General features: G+C 35.1%; 2 protein-coding genes across 3 annotated transcripts in view; both read left to right on the top strand.

Annotated features, from left to right (window-relative positions):
- SPAG16 (sperm associated antigen 16) overlaps nt 1–12,399 on the top strand; it is a gene marked incomplete at both ends in the record, with an annotated part of 885,965 nt that extends 873,566 nt beyond the window's left edge. For both annotated transcript variants that reach the window (XM_082657932.1, XM_082657931.1), the window contains one exon: nt 12,224–12,399. In XM_082657932.1, coding sequence (XP_082514058.1) covers nt 12,224–12,399 — 176 coding nt within the window. The remainder of the gene's footprint in view (nt 1–12,223) is intronic.
- A 3,809-nt stretch (nt 12,400–16,208) lies between these two features.
- VWC2L (von Willebrand factor C domain containing 2 like) overlaps nt 16,209–24,321 on the top strand; it is a gene marked incomplete at its 3' end in the record, with an annotated part of 149,478 nt that continues 141,365 nt past the window's right edge. Inside the window, exon 1 of the mRNA XM_082658352.1 lies at nt 16,209–16,604. Within this exon, the coding sequence (XP_082514478.1) occupies nt 16,215–16,604 (390 nt within the window). The 5' untranslated portion in view covers nt 16,209–16,214. The remainder of the gene's footprint in view (nt 16,605–24,321) is intronic.

Raw genomic sequence — 24,321 nt, 5'->3', positions numbered from 1 at the left:
AAATTAAATTGCCAAGAAATATTTTTTTCTGAAACGTATTGATTAGTGATAGGGTGCAAAATAAACTAAATCAAATTTCACATCTCCTTCAGTTATGTTTTTGAGATTCTGAGTAATGACCCAGGTTGAGCCATTAATGCAAATCCTCAAAACTTAGTTTCTTGATACTTTTCATTTTGAGGCATCTTTTAAAGAAACAACAGATGCCTCTCCACAGGCATTCTAAAAATCAATACACTTAATCAATAATGCTCTCCACAGGTAATAAATGCTGAGAAGCATTTCTGCCTATCTCTATTGATCGGGAGAATTGCTTCAGATTGGTTCAGATGTGTATAAAAATCATTTCCTTATTGATCAAAGCCTTCTCTACTCTGTTATTTCATATATGGCATACAGCTCTTTTAGACTTCATGTATATCTGTGATAAACAAATTTCCTGTGATCTGTGTATGAAACTAATTTGAATGAAATGTAAAATGGGTGTTTTTGTTTCTTTGGGGGAACATACTGCTTGAAATGTAATCAAAGCCTTGAATAATCATGAGAAATTACTGAATTTAATGAGAAATGTAATGATGTTTTAATTATTTGTAATCTTAAAATTTAAGCTTTTTTGAGTCTGCTTCTATTATAACAGAATTCATGCAGACACATGCATTTAATCCAGAATGATGCAATTCCCGGTGGTATAAACAATAGAAAACTGCATAGTTATAGTCAACTGTTGACTCATATTGCTGGCAAGTTATATTTTGGTAACATGATCAAACATGTAAGTGGACATTGTGACCTTTTTGCTAATATATGTGTTAAGTGTATAGACAGAGTAATAAGAAAAGTATGTCTTCTAAATTAATTGTCTAACAATAAGTGTACAGTTTCAACAGATAGAGCATTTAATGAGTCTCATTAAATAGGGTCTATTCATCTTTGAGCCAAACAATTGATTCATTCATTGGGTAAATATTATTAGATTAAGGACTCTTCCAAGGAAGCTCAACCTCTAAGTCTTGACACATTAACTAGTGTTGTAAATTATAACGAAAAAGCCAAAGATTCCTGTCAACATGACTTAGTAAATTTCATAACCTTATACTACCTATTTTCCTTATCTGAATGTTCCATTACAAAATGGCGTTATTTTGGCCACTGTATAAGCTACTGTGGAAAGTGTCACTGAACCACTACCTCCTTAAAAACACCAATTTTTACTTATTGAAAGGTTTCATTCATCTCATGATTTTCATTTGGAATCTCAGGGAATATGGATTATCATATAGTCAAGTTCCAATATCTCAACTTTAGATAATTTTACTTTATCTAACAATTTGTTTAATTCTGAAGGAATCTCTTATGCAAAACTAAGTTGAAATTTTCAACAAAACAAGAAGTATAAGGAATTGGATAAACTATGTTCACTATATTCAAAAATACTATTTGAGTGAATCTGAGGAAATATTAGTCAATGTTGAAAGCATAGCATCAGAAGGATGATATATTCTGGTTTGTTTCCCCTAGAGCAAAAATAAAATAAATTTTATAACATCTTAATATAAAACACTTGCCAAAGATGTGGAGGTATCTATCTTTCTGCTCACTAAGGCTCTATTGAATCTTGGGTACGGATAAACTAAAAGGCTAAACCTGCTTTCCTAAGTCTCTCATCTATTCCCAGGAAGCTAACTAACTGTACAATAAGATTCTTGGAGTCAATAAGTACCATTAGGGTAACCACAGAAATGAAATTTTTGAAATATTTCTTGTACTTAAATAGAAATTAATCTTAAAGTATTCCTAGGAGCAAGCATAGATTCAGCAGGAAACTGGAGCTGCACACCCAAGAGAGATTTACTCTGACTCATGTTACATTTTAGTGAGGGCAGCTTAATCACAGTGGGAAAGACAACATTGAGCCAATCACTAAAAATTCATCTGGAGGTATTAGGGCATGACGTGGAGGATAAGAACGTTAGCTCTGGAGTCAGTCCTCACTTCCAGATTCCACCACTTATAAGCTGCGTGGCTTTGGGGAAGTTGCTTTTATCTGGCTCACTTTCCTCCTGCAGGAAGCAGAGTGTGTGCCAGCACCGTCCAGTAGAAACATAATGTGAACCACATATATAATTTAAAATTCTTAGTAGCCATGGTTTCAAAAATCAGGTGAAATTAATTTAAATTTTTTTTAAATTTAATACAATGCATCCAAATTAGTATTATTGTGATATGTAACTGATAAAAATTATTAATGAAATACTTTACATTCTTTTTTCATACTAAGTCTTTAAAATCTGGTGAGCATTTTACAATGATAGCACATTTCAGTTTGCACTAGCTGCATTTCAAATGCTCAGTCAGTAGCCATATGTGAGTAGGGGCTGCTATCGTGGATAGTGCAGGTATATATTCACCCCATAGGGTTGCTGTAAGGATAAAATGAGATAATGTGTGTAAAGTGTTTGGCAAATAAAAAGGACAAAAAAAGGCAGTTGTGAAAACTTTTACTGTTATAACTAAGTACTGACTACAGCAGCCTAGGTGCTAAACTGGGGTGAAAGCAAGAATATATGACATAACTCTGTTCCTGTGTAATTACAAAGTTAAGAAGGCAAGATAAATAAATAGTTAACTATAATTTATGGCATCTTATTATCATATGAATGTATGAATAATATGCAATAAGTGCTCAGAAGAGGAAGATCTTCCCCACTAGAGTTGCCTTGTACCCACCTTGGTGAAGAAAATCATTTGAGCTGGTATTTAATCAATGGGTTGACTTTTCTCAGGAAGATAAGGTAAGGGACCATGAAGATAGCTAAGAAAAATATTCTACCAGAGGAATTATAGGACCAATAATTCAAAGGTGGGGAAGTGAAAAAATACACTCAAGAAATGAGGGCAATTTTTGATGGAGAACACAGCGTTCATGTAAGAGTGTACTTGGGTGAGTACATGCAGATCTGTGTTAGTGAAGGGTGTTTAAAAGCCATGCTAAGATACTAGGACATTTTCATTGTCAGAAGGAAATAGTAAAAAGAGCACTGATTTGGAAGTCAAAGATCTGATTTTAACCAAGTTCTACAATTGCCATGAATATGCCAATTTCTTACCTTGGGCGAGTCACTTCATCTCAGTTGTGTATTTTTTTTTTAACATCTTTATTGGAGTATGATTGCTTTACAGTGGTGTGTTAGTTTCTGCTCCATAACAAAGCAAATCAGCCATACACATACACATGTGCCTTAGATCTAAAAAAAACAAAACCTGAGAATGTCAAGAGTTGTAAGGGGTCTCTTTGTTGTCACTGTTCCTGCTGTTTTTGTTGTTGTTCTATTCAAATTTATGGTATTTTAGGATGGGAGTAGCATAACTGAAGAAAGCTTTAAGAATTAATGTAGGTAGATTTAAAAGTAAAGAAATTGTAACCAAAAATCACTTGGGGTTATCTTTTCAATGGTCCTGACATCTTAAAAATAAGCACTTCAATACTGTAAACATAACAGTTGGAAATGGGAAAATTATAGAAAAGTAGCAAAGAAAAATAGATGAAAGTTGGGTTAAGGATGGAGAGGGAGAAAAGGTGTGAAATGATTGCCACTGCAGTTCAAAATTGAAATGGAAGAACTAGACAGATAATTTTGCTGGAGATGTGGGACGGGATGTAACATGAGTTTGTAGTTTTTTAGTAGGTACAATATATACACTAGAATGTGTCCTTTTAAGAATTAATTGATATATGAGGGAGATGATGGAGGAGCAGAACATGGAGCTCACTTCCACAAATACAGCAAAAACACATCTACAAGTGGAACGATTTGCACAGAACACCTACTGCATGCTGACAGAAGACCTCAGACTTCCTAAAGGGCAAGGAACCCTCCATGTACCCAGGTAGGATAAAAGAAAAAAGGAAAAAACATAAAAAGAAATCGGGAGGGCACCTGTGCATCAAGGAGGGAGCTGTGAAGGAGAAAACGTTCCTCCTTCACCCTGGGAAGGCTCCTCACTGGCGGGGAGATCTGTCTGGATGGAGAGGGGGCTTTGGAGCCTCAGAGGAGAGCACAGCAACAGAGGGCAAAATGGACAGTGACCTGCACAGAAGGTCAGTACCACCCCACTGCACTCCGCAACCTGAGACCACTCGTCTGCTGGTGCGGGCAGGGGCTGGGTGCTGAAATTCAGGTTTCAGTGGTCAGACCCAGGGAGAGCACCAGGGTTGGCTGCATGGTGACAGCCTGAAGAGGCTGGAGTGTAGCAACTGAAGGTCACTCGGAAGAAGCCTGGGCCTGCCAGAGAGGCAAGGCACCATTGTTGGGGGGCACACAAGGAGAGGGGCAGGACCACCATAGGAGCTTCTTTCCCTGCACGCATGTGCTTTCAGGGCTCTGGGGGCAGGCGCAAGCCACCGCTGCCATACTGAGCTCCAGGGTGGGCACAGGCTGCCGCCACCACTAAGAGACCTGCAAGTGGGCTCCAGTGGCTGCCCCCACTGTCCTGGGAGTGCGTGGGCCATGGCTGCAGCTAGGGGACCTGCAAGCAGGCACCAATCGCTGTCCTGGGGAGTGGGCAAGCTGCCACCGCTGCTAGGAAACCCTGCAGCAAGTACCGGTCTGCTGAGAGTTAACACCTATCTTGAAACTCGTCCAAAAAATTGCAGAGGAAGGAACACTCCCAAGCTCATTCTATGAGGCCACCATCACCCTGATACCAAAACCAAAGATAGCACAAAAAATAATTACAGGATAATATCACTGAACAGGATAATATCACTGATGAACATAGATGCAAAAATCCTGAACAAAATACTAGCAAACAGAATCCAACAACACATTAAAAGGATCATACACTGTGATCAAGTGGGATTTATTCCAGGGATGCAAGGATTCTTCAATATATGCAAATCATTGTGGTACACCACATTAACAAATTGAAGAATAAAAACCATATGATCATCTCAGTAGATGCAGAAAAAGCTTTTGACAAAATTCAACACCATTTATGATATAAAAAAAAAAAAACCTCTCCACAACGTAGGCATAGAGGGAACCTACCTCAATATAATAAAGGCCATATATGACAAACCCACAGCAAACATCATTCTCAACAGTGAAAAACTGAAAGTATTTCCCCTAAGATCAGGAACAAGGCAAGGATATCCACTCTCACCACTTTTCTTAAACATAGTTTTGGAAGTCCTAGCAATGGCAGTCAAGGAAGTCCTAGCAATGGCAGTCAAAGAAGAAAAAGAAATCCAAATTGGAAAAGCAGAAGTAAAACTCACTGTTTGCAGATAACATGATACTGTACATAGAAAATCCTAAAGATGCTACCAGAAAACTACTAGAGCTCATCAATGAATTTGGTGAAGTTGCAGGATACAAAATTAATACACAGAAATGTCTTGCATTCCTATACACTAACAAAGAAAGATCAGAAAGAGAAATTAAGGAAACAATCCCATTTGCCCACACATCAAAAAGAACATACTGGCTTGGCCAAAAAGTTCGTTTGGTTTTAAGTAAAGACATTTTTCGTTCTCACCAAGAATTTTATTGAACAATGTATTCACTAACCAAATGAACTTTTTGGCCAACCCAATACCTAGGAATAAACCTACCTAAGAAGGTAAAAGACCTGTACTCAGAAAACTATAAAGTACTGATGAAAGAAATCAAAGATGACACAAACAGATGGAGAGATATACCATGTTTTGGGGTTGGAAGAATCAATATTTTCAAAATGACCATACTTCCCAAAGCAAACTACAGATTCAATGCAATCTCTATCAAATTACCAATGGCATTTTTCACAGAATTAGAACAAAAAATTTTACAGTTTGTATGGAAACACAAAAGACCCCAAATAGCCAAAGCAATCTTGAGAAAGGAAAACGGAGCTGGAGGAATCAAATGCCCTGACTTCAGACTATACTACAAAGCTACAGTAATCAAGACAGTATGGTACTGGCACAAAAACAGAAATATAACTCAATGGAACACGACAGAAAGCCCAGAGATAAAACCACACACCTATGGCCACCTAATCTACGACAAAGGAGGCAAGAATATACAATGGAAAAAAGAGTCTCTTCAATAAGTGGTGATGGGAAAACTGGATAGATACATATAAAAGAATGAAATTAGAATATTATCTAACACAATACACAAAAATAAACTCAAAATGGATTAAAGACCTAAATGTAAGACTGGATACTATAAAGCTCTTAGAGGAAAACATAGGGAGAACACTCTTTGACAGAAATTGCAGCAATACCTTTTTGGATTCACCACTTAGGGTAATGAAAATAAAAACAAAAATAAACCAATGGAACCTGATTAAGTGTAAAAGCTTTTGCACAGCAAAGGAAACTATAAACAAAGTGAAAAGACAACCCACAGAATGTGCGAAAAAATATCAATATTTGCAAACAAAATGACCAACAAGGGATTAATCTCCAAAATGTACAGACAGCTCATGCAGCTCAGTATCCAAAAAATGGGCAGAAGATCTAAATAGACACTTCTCCAAAGAAGCATACAGATGGCCAAAAAGCACATGAAAAGATGCTCAACATCACTAATTATTAGAAATGCAAATCAAAATGTCAATGAGGTATCGCCTCACACCAGTCAGGATGGCCATCATCAAAAAGCCTACAAATATAAATGCTGGAGAGGGTATGGAGAAAAGGCAACCCTCCTACACTTTTGGTGGGAATGTAAATTGGTACAGCCACTATGGAGAACAGTATGGAGGTTCCTTAAAAAACTAAGAACTACCATATAATCCAGCAGTCCCACTTCTGGGCATATATCCAGAGAAAAACCATCATTCTAAAAGATACATGTACCCCAGTGTTCATTGCAGCACTATTTACAATAGCCAGGACATAGAAGCAACCTAGATGTCCATCAACAGAGGAATGGATAAAGAAGATGTGTTACATATATACAATGGAACATTACTCAGCCATAAAAAAATGAAATAATGCTATTTTCAGCAACATGGATGGACCTAGAGATTATCACACTAAGTGAAGTAAGTCAGACAGAGAAAGCCAAATATCATATGATATCACTTATATATGGAATCTAAAGAAGAAAATGATACAAATGAACTTCCTCACAAAACAGAAACAGACAGACTGAAAACAAATATGGTTAACAAAGGGGAAAAGGCGGGGGAGGGATAAATTAGGAGTTTTGGATTAACGTTACACACTACTATATATAAAATAGATAATCAACAAGGACCTACTGTATAGCACAGGGAAGTTTACTCAGTATTCTGTAATAACCTATATGGGAAAATAATCTGAAAAAGAATGGATATATGTATATGCATAATTAAATCACTTAGCTGTACACCTGAAACAATACAACATTGTAAATCAACTATACTCCAATATAAAATAAAAATTAAATTAAAAAAGAATTAATTGATATGTGAAGCCCATGGATGTTTTAGTTTCAGAGTTTCACAAAGTCGTAAAATCAATCCCATAATTCTTCAGTGTTAATATGAGCATTAAATTTGAGCCTGTTTACTTTGGAAATTCAGTGGCACTCAAAGAGAAGCCCCAAGTGTCACACTTATCTGAGTTGTAATTTATGAAAGAAATTTTAAAGCCAGTAAAAGGAGCAAGACTTTTTGAATAATAAATATTTCAATTCAAATCCCAGCTTGACCTTCTCTGAGTCTCTTTCTTCATTAGCTAAAAAGGGAGAATATCTACCTGTTAGGATTGAGTGCAGAACATGTGAGGTACCCAGTGGAGCTCTAGATGCTCAATAAACGATGGCTACTGTGAACTCATTCTAGTAGATCTGAAAGACAAAGAAACTCATATCCTTTCTTTTAAAAAAAAATCAATATTATACTACTATTTATATCATACCACAACTCCTCCTGCAACAAGCATGTACTCATTACTGATTATGTCAAGTTTCATAGTTAGTGTCAAAAATATTTCAGTAGTAGGTAATAGGCAGAATTCCTAAACTTAAGGATTTGTCTAGGTTAGGAGGTAAGTGTTAAAAGATTCAGGTACTCCTGGGTATTTTAGGTGTATACTCTCAAATTGAATTTTCACACATGTAAGTTATCTAAAATTAATTTTAAATTCTTTAGTTTGAAAAAGTGCCAATATTTTATTTGCACAGTTTGTTAGAATACAATGAGTTTCCAGTTTTTGTTGGTTCATCCAAAATGATTACATATACCCAGATAAAATGTTACCACTCAATCTCCATGGGTTAATTCATTTTATAAACTTCAAGAGATTCAAACATTCAAGTTTTATACCAAATCCAATTGAGACTGCTTTGCTCAAGATATTATTAAACCTACATTTTTCAAAAAATTACTTTTTAAAACAGAGTATAAAGAAGCTCTATTATGTTAAGTAAATTGTAAGTTAATTTAGAACTAAAATTTGAGTGAAACACTAATTTTTAAAGGTTTGTTCACTCATCCAATAGCAGAGCAATACTTTGAGTGAAGGTGAAATTTAGTGCTTATCTTCTTTAGCCAAAAGAAGTTAGCAAATTAATCCAATAGAGTAAAATGGATAGTAATACATGTTATCCTCATTCAAACTCATTGGTCAACAAACAAGATACTGATTTAAGCAACAAGAAATTATTCTGAAGTCTTGATGGATAAAAACAAGTATTAAGTTTTTCAGAGATGTGTGGATCAAGACAGTTATAATCATTCATTGTTGATATTTACTGATTTATATAAAAGAATAGCAGTTATAAAATTATATCAATCTTCTCCCCAGACTGCCTACTTTCTTCCCATTCTGTAAAAGTTTGGGAATCCTGATAACTTAGATGTTATATAAAAAATGACTTACTTTGGGCTTCCCTGGTGGCGCAGTGGTTGAGAGTCCGCCTGCCGATGCAGGGGGCACGGGTTCGTGCCCCGGTCCGGGAAGATCCCACATGCCATGGAGCGGCTGGGCCTGTGAGCCATGGCCGCTGAGCCTGCGCGTCCGGAGCCTATGCTCCGCAACAGGAGAGGCCACAACAGTGAGAGGCCCGCGTACTGCAAAAAAAAAAAAGACTTGCTTCTTTTTTGCTTAATACATGTTGAGATATTTATATTTTTAAATACCTTTATGAACCAATTTGGCTATTTTATTTTTAAATCAGTGTTGGCAAACTATATTATTCTATGTTTTTTAATAATATACTTTAAATCCATGTGATATTTGTGGAATATGTGCATTTATAATTTAGTAATTATTCTTAAAATACCATGCTAAATGACATTTTAAATAATCTATTCAGGAATTGCATGTTAGGAGACAAAATTTTATTAAAATGTTATAATGGTTTAATATTTTATTAAAATGTTATAAAATTTTAAAATGTGAAATAAAAAATAAATTATATTTCTATTTTGAAAGAGGCTTATTCACTTTAACATGAACATTGTTGGTACAAGTTTTCATAAATCCTCATAGTACTATTTAAAATTTCATGTCTACCATATTTTAATTCCATTGACCAAGTTTGATGTAGGTACATCTTCTATTCTTCCGAAATTTGTCATTAAGACTGTGACATTGGTATGACAAATGATTCATATTGTAGTTTACTTTTTATTGCCCATCATCAGGATATATAGAAAGATAACTATGCACATGTCTCTTAATACTCTGCTTTGTAGAGATGTCACCAATAGTCATACTGTGATTTTTTTCTTTTGAGAGTGCCACCTCTCTGTCTCTCACACCAACAGATACTAATGTAGTAACTGACACATCCTGGTAAGTAATTTTGAAAATCTTCTAACCTAGAAAGAGTTCAGCATCTCAGATCCTAGTAAAACTAATTTTGGGGTCAGACATTATATGCCGTGTAATAATCCAATATTTAGAGATGAACATGATTTTATATATATATACACACACACACACAATCTTACAGCCTTTTGAAAATGAGTTCAAGTAAACCTGAAAACCTCACCATAAACTTGCTGACTCAAATCTGTTCTAACAAAGACACATTTTTTAGATACCTGAGGCACGGTGCTGCTGAATTATATAATCCCTATCATTAAATTCCAATGTTATCATCTTCTCTATTTTATTGAACAAGCTTTCAGGAATTACAGAGGACTTTCATAAATACTTCCAATTAAAACTTTTACAGATTTGACTCCAACAAAAGATAATGGTTTAAAAGCTAAATTCTTTCCTTTTTCTTTACAGGCTTTGATTCTGTTTGGTTTTGTTTTCAAAAATAGAAAATGATATTTACCACCTTCCTAGTTGTTGTGTGAAGAATACAAGAAAAAAGTTATTTCATTCTTAGGAAAGTCACAAACAACAATTGCCTACAATGTGTGGCTGGAAGTGTAATCCACATGTAATGCCTCTGTCGGCAAAGACTTAGTAGAAGAGGCTTTATAATAAATATTCACATCTGCTACTTTGGACACTCTAATCCATCCTAAGAATCTTTGCTGTGTCAGGCTTTGTTCTAAATGAAGAAGCTCAGTAGATATAAAGGTTTGCAAATAGGCCATATTTATCATGATTAACTTTACTTTTATAACTTTTCTCTGTTTTAGAGATATTCATGTCAATTTGGGTTATAATTCTTGATTAAATATTTGACTGTGACTTTTATGGCAATATTATTATTGAATTTTTATTATGGAACGGAAAAATTCTATTTTAACAATATATCACCTACTTAACATCTGTCAAGAAGGCATCACTGATAAAAATGCTGTGCTGGATGTGGAAAAAAATGACTAAAACCCCAGGCTCTGGATTCAAAGTGTTTGTGATTAAATGCTAGCTCCCTCCGTATCTAGGGTGTCATCTTAAGCAAGTTACTTAGCCTTTCCAGGATTCTCTTTCTTCACCTATATAATGGAGTTAATATTATTTTCTTTATCATTAGATACTGTAAGGATTATATGGAATCATCAATATATATGTTAGGTACTAAATCCAGTATCTAACGTGTTGAAAGAGTTTAATGAATTTTAAATGGCATTACTGGAATGATAATATTATATGCCTTCTAAGTATGATTAGATAATCCCAGTGACAGTACTAAAGTCATTTATTTAACCCACATACTTATGTAGACATATTCTGTTGTTTTTACTTACCTCCAAATTCCCTGATAGTTTGCTGCTGGACTTCTTTAATAAAAAGTATTGGGCTTCCCTGGTGGCGCAGTGGTTGAGAGTCCACCTGCCGATGCAGGGGACGCGGGTTCATGCCCCGGTCCGGAAAGATTCCCACGTGCCGCAGAGTGGCTGGGCCCGTGAGCCATGGCCGCTGAGCCTGCGCGTCCGGAACCTGTGCTCTGTAACAGGAGAGGCCACAGCAGTGAGAGGCCCGCGTACCGCAAAAAAAAAAAAAAAAAAAAAGTATTAGTTAGAATGGGATTGCTGATATGTTTTTCACTTTAAGGAAATTATTAACTCACAAATATATGGTATAAATATTATGACAATACTCTGTGCAGTATTTAGCTCTCTTATGACACACAATTTTAGTTTAACAGAATTTTGAATTTTAAATTAGAGTAAAAAACCTAAGACATCTTTGATATGGAGGTATTTATTTTCACTTCAACTCCAAAAACAATTTGTTGTGCTAATAAGTACCACAATTTTTAAAGTATAAATGTATATTATTAGTTCTAAGTAGTGATTTAGTATACTAAACAAATTTAAGTATAATAAACAAATTTAAGTTATAAATTACCCACTGTGTGTATATATGTATATATGTGTATGTGTATATATGTATACATGTATATATGTATATATATATCTTTGCCTTAGATACATTTTGAATCCTATTTTTTAATACTTTTTTTCAGAAATAATTCACTTGAAAAAAGAAAGCTTCATTGCTTAATTGCTTTCAATCTCATCTTCTCAAAATTATTAATCCCAAATATAAGGAGACTAGCAGGGCATTTGATGACCTCTGCATATAAAGTAGATAGAGCATTTAAAAATTTTATAATCTAATCATTGGCATATCTTAATTTTAACTGGAATTATTTCCTATACAGCCAGGAGTTAGTTCATATTTAATGACTGACATCTAACGTAAAATGAATCTGAATTACAGTTGAAACAAAACTGTATATTCTGTTGCTTATAAACTGTGACTGCTTGAAATAAAACTTTGATATTCATTCTCTCTCCCTCTTTCTCCCTCCCTCCCTCTTTCTGTCAGGTCAAGTTTTAGCTCAAGCAAGTGGCAATGGGGTTATCCATTTACTGGATCTTAAATCAGGGCAGATCCACAAATTGATGGGCCACGAGAGTGAGGCTCACACGGTCGTATTTTCTCATGATGGAGAGACTCTGTTTTCTGGAGACTCCGACGGCACCATTCGAACGTGGTCTTGATGGTCAGCATATCCCACTGTGGAGGGCATTCCCTTTAAGGCTTGAAAATGCCTTGTATAGTCCCAAACCAGTAAATATCTGGTTAAATATGCCAGCAGGTGACATTTACAATTTGCTTTAAAACATGCTTTGGACATATATTTTAGTGCTCATTACTGTTACCAATAAAAAAAAAAAAACTTTCTGCTCATTTATTTGTGTCTGGGTCTTTTTCTTTCTCCTTTTGATAAGAATTTCGAGACAGAGCATCTTTGCTAGCAGTTTGGAAGAAACAGCTTTACAATGACGCCTAATGACAGACTAGATGAATTACAGATTGATTTTGAATGTTACAAAACAAACTGCAGGAGAACCAGGCTACTTTTTTTAAAAATCAAATCTAAACTGCAGGAAGACCTGAAGTTTAATCATGTAGCACAGGGAAAGTCTTTCTGTAAGCAAAGGGTCAAGTAGAATTGGGGAGCATACATTTTCACAGATTCTTTAACAATGATTACACTTTATCTGTTAATAATAATCAGAGACTGCAGATGGCTTAAGTCTAAATGCTAGGCTCTTCCAGAACTTTCATCTCTGAAGCCCATGGGAGAATGCATTAAGTATAATTACAATAAAAAATGAGAAGAAAAAAAAATCGTAGTCTCAATGCAAGTAAGTATCTTGCACGTAAAATGCCTTTCCCCCTCCCAATGCATGCATCCACTGTATAAAGTGCGACTGCTTAGAGAACGCTCTAGCCTGGTCCAAAGGAGCAGCTCGGATTTCGACCGAGCTCGACTCAGAAGCCAGTTGTTGGCGCTGTCCGTGGTGCTGAGGAATTCCCAGCTGCCGGCAGAATGAGCTCCAAATCAGCAGTCTGCAAACTGCTCTCAGTGATGCAGAAACCCAGCTAAAGTTGCTCCTTTCCTTCACGTCCACAGTTAGTATTTTCTGGTGTTTAAGAGGGGATTCAAGCAACATATCGTGGATGATGCTGACGGTATTGCCAGCGGAGTGGGTTTTAAGCTACAGCATGCTGTCGCTGATTTTGATCCTCAGAGCCTAGCCAAATCACCTCTACTGCCATATCAAACACTGTGTAAGTGAACTCATGTGTGGAGGAGGCGTAATCAGCCGGGAAATTTCATAGAAGGATCTGGGAAAAGGCTAAAAATAAGTTCAACATGATTCTGCTACTGGGGTCTGGATTGCTATAGGACCAGCATTGCTTCTTGCTTTGAATTCTGAAGACAGATCCAAAGCATATTTCTTATGTGTGTCTGCAGTGTTTCTCTCTGGAAGGGCGGGAGACTGCTTCTTGACTGTGTTTTGAAATGGGAGGTAGAATGGATTGCCTTTAATTCAAGCCTGAAAATGTATTCTTTGGATAATTAAAAAGAAACTGCTTTTCTAAAACATACCTGATCTTTTAGTTTCTATTGGTCAATGACCCCCACCACCACCATTTAACCTCCAGAGTGATTAGGTAAGTGTATCTCATGACATGAGTTATGTTTGTTTTCTCAAAGAAATAGATGCAGTCATTTAAAATCATATGTAGCAATATGGGGTGGGGGGAAAGTTTAGCTGGGAAGTGATCCTCAGTATAGCAATGTTTTCTTACTTATTTAAAAATCTTCAGATAAACATTTTGATTTCTCTAATGTTTCTTCTCTTAAATATTAAACTGCACTAGAGTAGCTTAATTAAGAAGAATGCTCTTGAAAAAAATAACTTTCTTATACTGAAAAGACCTTGTTTTCTCCATGCAGATTTTAAAATATATTTCATATAATAAAAGCATGCTTAATGTTTATATAAAGTAGGTATTACATCCCTATTTTTACCTTTAAGTTTACATTCACCCTAACCTGACACATTAATGCCTACCTGTAGCTTACAAAGAGATCATTTTCTATGTCCTTTTGAAACAGAATGATATGTGTATTTTATATGGCTTATCTTGCATGTATTGACAGATACTACTAGAAAACTATAAGAAAGCACAATAGCTCCTTTTTCTTCTAAGATAAACTTTCTAAATATGTGGGAAATGCATGCTTTAATTGGAAAATTATGCTTTTTCAGAAGCTTGTATTATGTTTGTGGGCTCTGTAGTAATTTAAGGGAAAAAATGCTTTGTCAAAGGGAGCTTCCAGCTTCTCAAGTAGAATTATAGGTTTGCTTTTTTGTTGTTCTGTCATGACTCACTGTTTTTGACATATTTTAAAAGAAATCCATCTCCTTTATCATTACCTACCCGAAAGGAATTCTAATATTAGAGAGCAGTTTTCTCTTAAAAGAGGTCATGAATATACTCCCTTTCATTTTATTATTACTAGAATTTGCATATCTAACTTAAAATGCAAGTATAATAGTTCTTGAAGTTTTCTAATGCTATCTTTATCTTATTTAAAATTATCTGCATATGTTAGACTAAAAATCGATGGTTTATCATTGCTATTATAATCTGAAAATAAACCAACAAATAACATTTATAAATGATCTGAAAATGTCCTGTATACAATTTTAGCAATAGTGGCATAAAGCCAGCACCATTTAAATAGGCAAATGAACTATTTTACACTTTTCTTATCTATTACTCCCTAAAGTCACAGTTTTCCCAAGGCTTTGTATGAGTTAGTCACTCTGATAATTTAAATAAGAGCCCACTGCCAACACTCCCCACCAAGCACTAATACTAAGTGAAGTGTACAAGAGTCAATAACACCAAATTAATATGGCATATTTTCTATGAATTGGCAACACCCTATTATTTTTAAGAAACTTCAATAAACAGTTACACTGGCATTTTTATGCAAATTGCCTAAATGCAAGTGTCTTTGGCATGTCAAAAAACAGTTATGTTTTCAAGAGTGTGTGAATGTCATTTATTTTATATTGAATTAATTCAAGTAGTATTTATTACATGAATATTAGAGTCAGGTTGCTGTAAAAATAATTTACAGATACATCTTTCCTGTCCACTAGGAGCTTACTTCCTGAGTAAAATAAAGGTGTGGACAATAGTACAAATAAATTTTTAACAAATCCTTTTCAATACCTGGCATTTTCTTATTTATTATTTAAAGTTTTCTTTCTTTTATTCACTGTGGAATAGTTGTGCTATTTTCCTGCTTAACTATGTTTCAAAATCCAGATTCATGTTCACTTAAACAAGTCACCTATATTGAGACCATTGTTCTCCAATTATGGGCGTAAAGAAGTAGGAAGACCTTTGTAGTAGCTGCATCCAGTGATAATTTAAATTCAGCTGTTGGTTTCTTCCCTTTCTTTTAGAAGTAGAATGTCTTCTCACTAATCTCCTGAGTTTTCTTTCAGATGATTGTAACATATATACATTCTGTCACTCATTAATCAGTGAATTCAAAGAGAACATGAATTCAAATATTCTCGAGTTATTTGTAACTATTAGTAAGATCACCCTTTGAGTCTCGGTAAAACCACTTCTTACAATTTAGACAAAGCTAGACCTTTGAAATTCAGAAGGTAAATTTAAGCTGAAGATTCCTAGGCAAAGTAAGTCCATAAAGGACAATTTTAATGCATATATTGCCAAGGATCAACCCTCCAAACTTCATAATAAAGTGTAGAGAGTTGCATGAACTTAGTCGATTTGAGGTCTTAGTAGCTTCCAAATAGATCTCAAATAAACATGTTAAGAGCATGGGTTTAAATGAATCTATATTCTCTTTATATATGTCAAATTATTCTTTTTAAATATTTATTTTTCAGCCTGCCCCTCTTGTATTCTCATGGAAGGAGCTGAGTATATCTAATATTAGGAGAACATCCAGAATCCTTTGAGGAGGGGGATGGCTCTTCATATTCATGAAGCTTGCATACTTCTGTTGGTCATCCCCAGATTGGTCACCTCTGCTGCCATCAGTCATGAAGACTATCCTGCTGATGAAGGTGACCAGACTTCCAGTAATGACAATCTGATTTTTGATGACTATCGAGGGAAAGGGTGTGTGGATGACAGCGGCTTTGTGTACAAGTTGGGAGAACGATTTTTCCCAGGGCATTCCAACTGTCCATGTGTCTGTGCTCTGGATGGACCTGTTTGTGACCAGCCAGAATGCCCTAAAATTCACCCAAAATGTACTAAAGTGGAACACAATGGATGCTGTCCTGAGTGCAAGGAAGTGAAAAACTCTTGTGAATATCATGGGAAAAATTACAAAATCTTGGAGGAATTTAAGGTATGAGTTACCCTTTTTATTTATTGAATACTAACTTTTTACACCACATACTTAGATTACTACATTAAAGTTACAGTTGGAAAAACACAGTTTTAAATTTCTCTTTGATTTACAAGAATATGACTCCAGTTAGCATAAGTACCAGTGTGGTCAACAAATAGGAAATTGGTTTGTTGATCAGTACCTGTAGGGTTTCACAATAACTTTTTCCTTCAGAAGTATTTGGAGCATATTGCCATCTTTTATTTTTGCCCTTAAACATTTCCTTGGTGTTATAACAAAATATGTTTTCTGAAGGAAACAACTTTGTTTAAAGGCTATGTGTCCATTTATGTGTTTAAATTTTGTGAGTTTTTGGGGGTGTGTGTGTGTGGCTTATTAGCCTGTAGTTGGAGCCATTTAATTATAGTCTAGAGTAATCTATTTAGTGTATGGAAATGCAAGTGCTACAGAGACACACTTCTGAGCTGTGGTCTTTATATTAAGAATATACATTGGACTTACTTGTTGTACAGCATGGTCCCCATTCTATTCTCTGCTCATTAGATTTTTTTTTTTTTACTTACAGGACCCCAGAGATAACTGAATTTTTATCATAGTCCCTTGTAAAAGGTAGTAAAAAAAAAAAAAAGACTAATTTTTCAGCCTTTCAGCCTCCATGGTATTTCTTAGTCTTTCTTTTATGCTTGTGTCATATTTTCAAGTAACTTGGAATTCACTTTTATCTCTTCTTGGAGTCTCTTTTCTCTAATGGCTAGTTTTAATTAGCATTTCCTACAGCCAGGTATGAACCCTTAAGGTATAAATTAATATATCAACATGTCCTCAGATGTAATGGCAGTTCATGCCTTGGAGTTTCTGTCATACTGATGGCTTGATATAAAGATTTTCATTTCACCTAACCAAGTTCTGTGACAAGGTGCTCAATCTTGTAGGCAAAAGAAGATATAGCTAGTTTTCAGTGAGACTTTATGTTTGAGAGAAGAAATGTTCAGTTATTGGCACTGACCCAACTTCCTTCTTTACAAGAATCAAATGGTGGAAGAAGTCAATACGTGGAAAAAGGTTTTAACTGATCATGATCAGAGTACTTCCTGTGTATTGGCAATTCATTGTATTTGGTCTATTCCAAGTTATGGGCTCATACCAGTTCTAATTTACCCAAGGAACCCATTTATTTTAACTAGATTCCTCAGGACACGAGAGAAATTTTAATGATAATTATCATATTCAACTTTCTTACACATAAGTGTTATTCTAGACTTTTTTTTCACATATATGATACTTTGTTGCACAATATTGAGAAGAGGCTTGAGAGTCTAGTAAAATTACCATTATTGACATCAAATAATAGTTGAGTATCATATATTTATTAATGCCTTTCTGGTCTTTAACATCTTGGACACATTTTGATATTAGCTACTTTTACTCTTAGGTTAACAAAAGTAAATGCAAATACTCAACACGTGATTGACTCTAGACATGGTTCTAGAATCATGTCACTCTCCTCTAACATGCATATTTATCTAGAGTAGAATGCAAAAAGACATTTTAAGATAGCCTAGCCTAAGCAAAAAGTACCCCAGATAAAATGTGAGATTATTACATAGTGATTACCAAATTATATAAAAGAAGAAAAGATACTGACTTTTTTTTAACTTAGCTCACCACTTAAAATGCTAGAGTTTTCCCTGTTTTTATTAGATTTTATTTTATTTCAAAGGTAATAATTATTTTACCATGTCAAATAATAAAGACATAGCAAGTTAGTAATTGCTTTACTCCAACTATCTGTCCCTGCTATAGTTAATATTTAATCCGTTGATATGCACAACTTTTTCCCTGACTTTCAATATCACTGATCTTAAATCAATGTGATTTAAAAAAAGAAAACAGATGCCACTTTTTCACAAGGATTTAGTTTTAAGAGCTTTAGAGATCATTAATAAGAATGAAGAACTGAGACCAAGAAAGTTTGTTACCTGTCCAAAATTGTCAAGTTATTTAACCTATTTCTAAATACATGCAAACAAGAAAGCCTATATCAAAGCACTTTTGCTCTAGAGTCAGAAAGACCTGGATTCATATCCCAAATTCATCACTTAGATGTAAGATTTTGGATGGAGTCCTTAAACTTTTGGAGCCACAGTAGCTTTTGCTACAAAATGGCCATCATGATCATTACTTCTGATGGGAGGAGATGTTGGAAAGATTTTGTGAGATAATTTATATGAAGTTAGCAGTCTTGTGATGACTGGTACACAATAGATATTGAACAAAAGGTTGTTTCACTCCTTCTAAACTCTAATGTCCAGGGATTTACTCTAAATTCTCCATTCCTCCATGTCTTCACCTACATTTTTATGATGGAAGCTCGATTTTAAAAGTCACTCAAGTGAAAGAATTCCAACACCTTTTTTTAAATGTTCTACTTATCTACGTGAACTATGTACGCCTTAGTAAATATCAGCCATCTGATTCTCTAATTTAGTTTCCTGTCTCTTGTAAGCTGACCTTTAAAGCTGTATGCAACTTTCAAATAATAATCTTAGCATGTTATTAAGAAGGTTGTATTACAAGATATTTTTACATGTTATATATTCATCCAACAAGTATTTATTGGGCTTTTTGTTATATAAGTTACTGTAGATGTACTGTACATCCATTAGAAAGTAAGGTATCTAGAAGGCAAAATCTCCACCCACAAGGAAGGCATGAACAACGTGGAGAGAGAAGTGGGGGAAAGGAAGTCTAAAGTATGTGACTGTGAAGGTCAACACCAAGGGATTGTGGTGCCAGAAGCTTATCAACATGGTGTGAGGTTTGGTCAGACAAACTTTCTTTTTCTTCAGGATGGTCACAGATGACCCTGTTCTTAAAAAATTAAAATTTATCCAGGGAGAAGTTCCAAAGAGGAAACTGCTTGAGCAAAATCAGAGATTGGGATGAATAAAATCTGCAAGGAGAGGAGGGAGATGAGAATAACAGGAAGCTGGATCTTACTAAAATGCCATTATAAGGAGAGAGAGGTAAATTTGCATAGCATTTTTGGAACGTGGAAAGAGGAACTTGAGTACTGGGCCAAAATATTTAGATTCAGTCTAAAGAATAACAAGGGACAAAATGCAGTTGTTATACATAGAGATGACCTAGTTAAATATGTTTTTTAAACAAAATGACTTTATAGCCAAGTATATAACTGAATAGAGATGAAGTGATATTAATGGCTGGGGAGGTGGGACTGTTGCAGAAAACAAAGAATGAGATGACCAGCATGCAAAGAACAGAAACATTCAGGGAAGTCTTGAGGATAAAACTCTAAATTCCCTAGTATAGTCTAGATTCTACTCATCAACCTCTCCAAGTATCTCAAACTCTCAGTGACTTCTCTTCCCTGTGTGCTTGCACATGCTGTCCATACTTTTTCACCATTTATACACACCTGTATAAGTCTTACTAGACTGCTTCAGAATTCCATTTAAATCTCATCTCAACTGCAAAGCCCTCTCTGACTGTCCTACTTATGTATCCTGGGCTGCGTCTCACACCATTATAACAAGGACAATAATCATAGCCAGACACCATTAAGGCCGTTATATGTATTATAGCACATTTCATAATAACACTATGAGGTTACACTTTTCTTAGCACTGTTTTACAGACAAGAAAACTGCGCACCGAAGTGTAAGCAGCTTGCCTAACACCATATCTAAAGTAGAAGAACTAGGATTCAAACCCAGGCGTCCTGGCTTCAGAATATAAACTCTTCGCCACCTTTACCACCTCTGTCACACTGCAATAATATAAAGTGAAAGGACCTGTCTCTCCCACTGGACAGTGAACCCTTTGAGGCTAGGGGCGGTGTTTTCTTTTTCCTCCTCTGTTCCCAACCCCAGCCCCATATAAACCACGTAACAGGTATTTAATATATCTTGGTGAACAAAATGAGTCAGGTTATAACTGAACACATAGAATAAAAAAGTTCCTTTAAAATGCCTTAATTTCTGTTTATGTGTTGACCTCCCCATTTTAATTAGAGAAGCATTCAAGCTTCAGGTAAAGAGTGCTCTTGGGACCCCTAAAGATGACACGCATTGTTCATATATTTCCATACTGCTTCTACTTTCTACTCCTTCTCCCCTACCCCTTCCTAACCAATATTCATCTTGCATTGCATCTCCATCCCAAGTGTTGTAATGACCATCCAGGGTTTTAGTTGTGTGGTCTCACTCTATACAGTTACAAAGACATACTGAAGTCCCTACTTCAGTCTTTTCTGATCACTAAATTTAAACGTAAATCACTATGTTGTACACCTGAAACTTATAACATTGTACATCAACTATACCTCAGTAAAAAATAAACATTTAATGTGGTTAAAAAAAAATTGATATACATGTGTCACCTGATGGAAAAAATAATGTTATTTATAAACGTTGGGGTTTTTTCAACACATTGATGCAAGCTTTGAAAATGGATTTCTCTCTACCCTTTTTGAAAACTCTAAATTTTCCAGTGTTCTGGTAATATTGTATTAAGTTAAAGGTCATTGTATAGTAGATTTTCTCATCTTTCTTTTATGTGTACTCAAGCAAAATGACACTGGAACCTACTTTTTGAGAAATAAGAAGTATAAATAATAAATTACAATAGCATTTCCTACAGAAAAACTTGATTGGAAATGTAGGTTCTATCAGCTTTGGCTCTGTGATAACTATCTCATGCTGAGTTTCTTAAATGGAGAAATAATTTCTTATTTTGCTCAGTATTTTTATAACTCTCACTCAGCTAGAATTAGCCATTTTGGATTTTTTTATACTTTAAAACTTGTACTGTTTTAGTTTTATTTCAGACACTGACAGTTGAGCAGGTTTCTGGGTTTTATTTTTAATAGGTTCAGTGTGATTATTTTCTCATTTTGCATTTTGTAAATATGTTATTGCTTTTTTAAAAAAAAAACAAAACATGTTTTCATGCTGTGGTAAGCTGCCGAGTTTTTGCCCTGAATTTTGGATTTAACATTTAAATCTTGAGGAAAGCAGCAAAGAGGACAGAAAATTAATCACTCAGAGTATTCTGCCAAATCATCACACCCATAAAAAATGTTGATGCCAACTAAAGTTTAGAACTGACTCACTCTTCAGTGGGTACATTCATAGGAAGACAGGTTTCCCAACTTTCTCATTAATCTATGCCCCCATCATTAATGTCCAATTAACATTAATGGACATTAAATGTAACATGAAATCTGTAAAAGTGAGTAGAAAGGATTTTTGAATTTAGGACTGGGAGTTATTTTTTTTTTTTTAATGTCTGTTTGTTTTAATACAGAGAAAGAATGGAAAAGTAACACATTCTAGGAACTGATAACCAAATATGTGAAAGAACAGGAAAAAAATGGGGGGCTGTAAAGAAATCTCAATTGAAGGGACTAATAGTTAACACTTTGCAGAAATACAGCTTATTGTAACCCACCCACTCATCTGCCATGGCACCAGCTTCTATGAGAGGCACAGAAACTAAGATGTTTGTACTGGACAGAGGGGTACAGAATGCATCTTTCCAGAGGTATGAAGGTTGCATGTATGTATGTATTTTAATGCCACCAAATGGAATCAAATGTGTTATGTCCTGCTGAAATATGAGAGGCAAGGCAGTGAAAGTTTCATCCTAACAACTGGAAGGGTTTCTTTTATTTTTATTTTTTTATATTTTTTGACCCTCTGTACTTATTTTAATAACAGAGAAATGGGTGAATTTTAAGAATATGGGTGGGATTTTTAAAGATATTTTTCCCAAGAGAGGATATACAAGTTCTCAACAAATGATTAATGGAACAAACAGGGGCATTTGTAAGATTTCATCCAAAGAAAGTCCTAGAAAACATCATAATTTCATACAACAAAGATAATTGAGGTCTTTGTTGGGAGATTGAAAAGGCTAATTCCACAATCACTGACTCTGCAAAATGCAGTTTTTGTTTTGCAGAACATGCTGTAGTTTTTAATACTGAAACTGCCTTTGAGTGAATTCAAGAATGGCTTCTCCTTTCAAGTAGCTACAAAATAACAGAGATTAAGTAATCTTAACCAGTAATGACGGTTGCTCCTCTGAAGCTCAGCCCTCAGCCTGTACAACAAACAAGCTCAAAGTGGATAATTCTCAATGGGGAACATCCATCTGTGTATATAACTAGAGAGCCTCTGCTCAATTTGTATAATGTCTGACCAGTTTCAAAGATTAGAAGTCAATTTTGTTAAAACTTTATAAAGTTCCTCAAACCTTTCTCTTTCTTTTTATATTGTGCTCACTTGACATGTTTTAATTCTACAAAACTACATTAAATCTAGAAAACAGACCAGATTTTTGAAATAATTTTTCAAAAGCTCCGATGAGAACTGGAAATGACCCTCAACACTTTTTAAAATGAGGGATTAGAATTGTAGGAATAAATGGCTTCCAAGTTAACCCCTGAAGGGATGAAATAGTCTGAAAAAGTCACTTACTTTAAATTTTAAGAGACTTGATGATCAGCTGGCCCTTTGATTAGTTATATATAGACTCACCCACTGATTTTTATCACTGTCCTTCATACGGCAAGATGCTGCCGTTAATGGTGATAACTGTGTGATAAGCATGACTACAGAGATTTGTGTATGGGCTTCTGTTCCCTGGGCGCACCAGGAGATTGGTGTTTGATCTGCGGCCACATCTGGGATTTGCGGAGCTTATCACTGCTAGTGACTACCTCAGACTTGAGGTCAGTCATGAGCTGTGTGTAGACTTTGCTGTCCATTCCTTACTGACTCTCCAATACTGTGAGAAGATGAACCTGAAAAGAGAGTGACCTGGTAGTCTCCCCTCCAAACTTTAACTCTAATTGTACAAGCTTCTGAATATGTCAGAAATTTGCTTATTTTTCATTGTGGTTTTACTCACCAAAACACATAATTAGTCAATGGTGTGATACTAACAAGCATGTTTTTTTCTCTTATTTCATAAATTAGGTCTACATATTTTGTGCAGATTTTGTGTATTAATCTATATACAGTCTAAATTGAAATTGCTTCATACATAGGTTGTATGTGTATGTGTGTGAAATTTGAGGGAGCTGGGAAATGTTCTTACTTTAAGAAAATCTTTTTCTACTCCTTATTCTCCCTGACAATATTTTTGTTTTGTTTTGTTTCCGTATAGCTTGATTTATATATCACGCAGTGTGTTTTATGAAGGACAGCACAAGAAAAAACTATTGGTCTATTTTTTAGTTGTATTTTGCCAAGCTTTCGAGGAAGAGCTTGAAACAAATAACTAGAGGTGATTTGAAGTGATCAGTGGGTTTGCTTATCCAGGGGATCTTTCTCAAGCCTTAGTCATTATTAATTGGGGACTGGCTTATTTTAGTCTGTACTTTGGACTATTAATCCACTGATTAGCATCAGTAATCTCAGTCTCACATATCACCAGTGTTGATTTCCTTGCTTCCAGCCTGCCATATAGCACATCACAATAAAGCCATCTTTGCAAGAATTTAATGATGCCACGAAGAGTGAATAAAGTACTAAAGTGACAAAAAAATTCATTTATGTCCTGAAAAAGCTTTTAGATATTATTTTATGACTGTATAAATTTGTTTAAAGTGGATACAAATCCACTGAACACAACTCTTAATTTCCTCCCTATTACGTCATGAGACGATGAACAAAACTCAAATAAT

The sequence above is a fragment of the Grampus griseus genome (genome assembly GCF_964374135.1).
Source record: "Grampus griseus genome assembly, chromosome: 7".
NCBI classification, from domain to species: Eukaryota; Metazoa; Chordata; class Mammalia; order Artiodactyla; family Delphinidae; genus Grampus; species Grampus griseus.
This window is presented reverse-complemented; position numbering and strand designations above follow the sequence as displayed.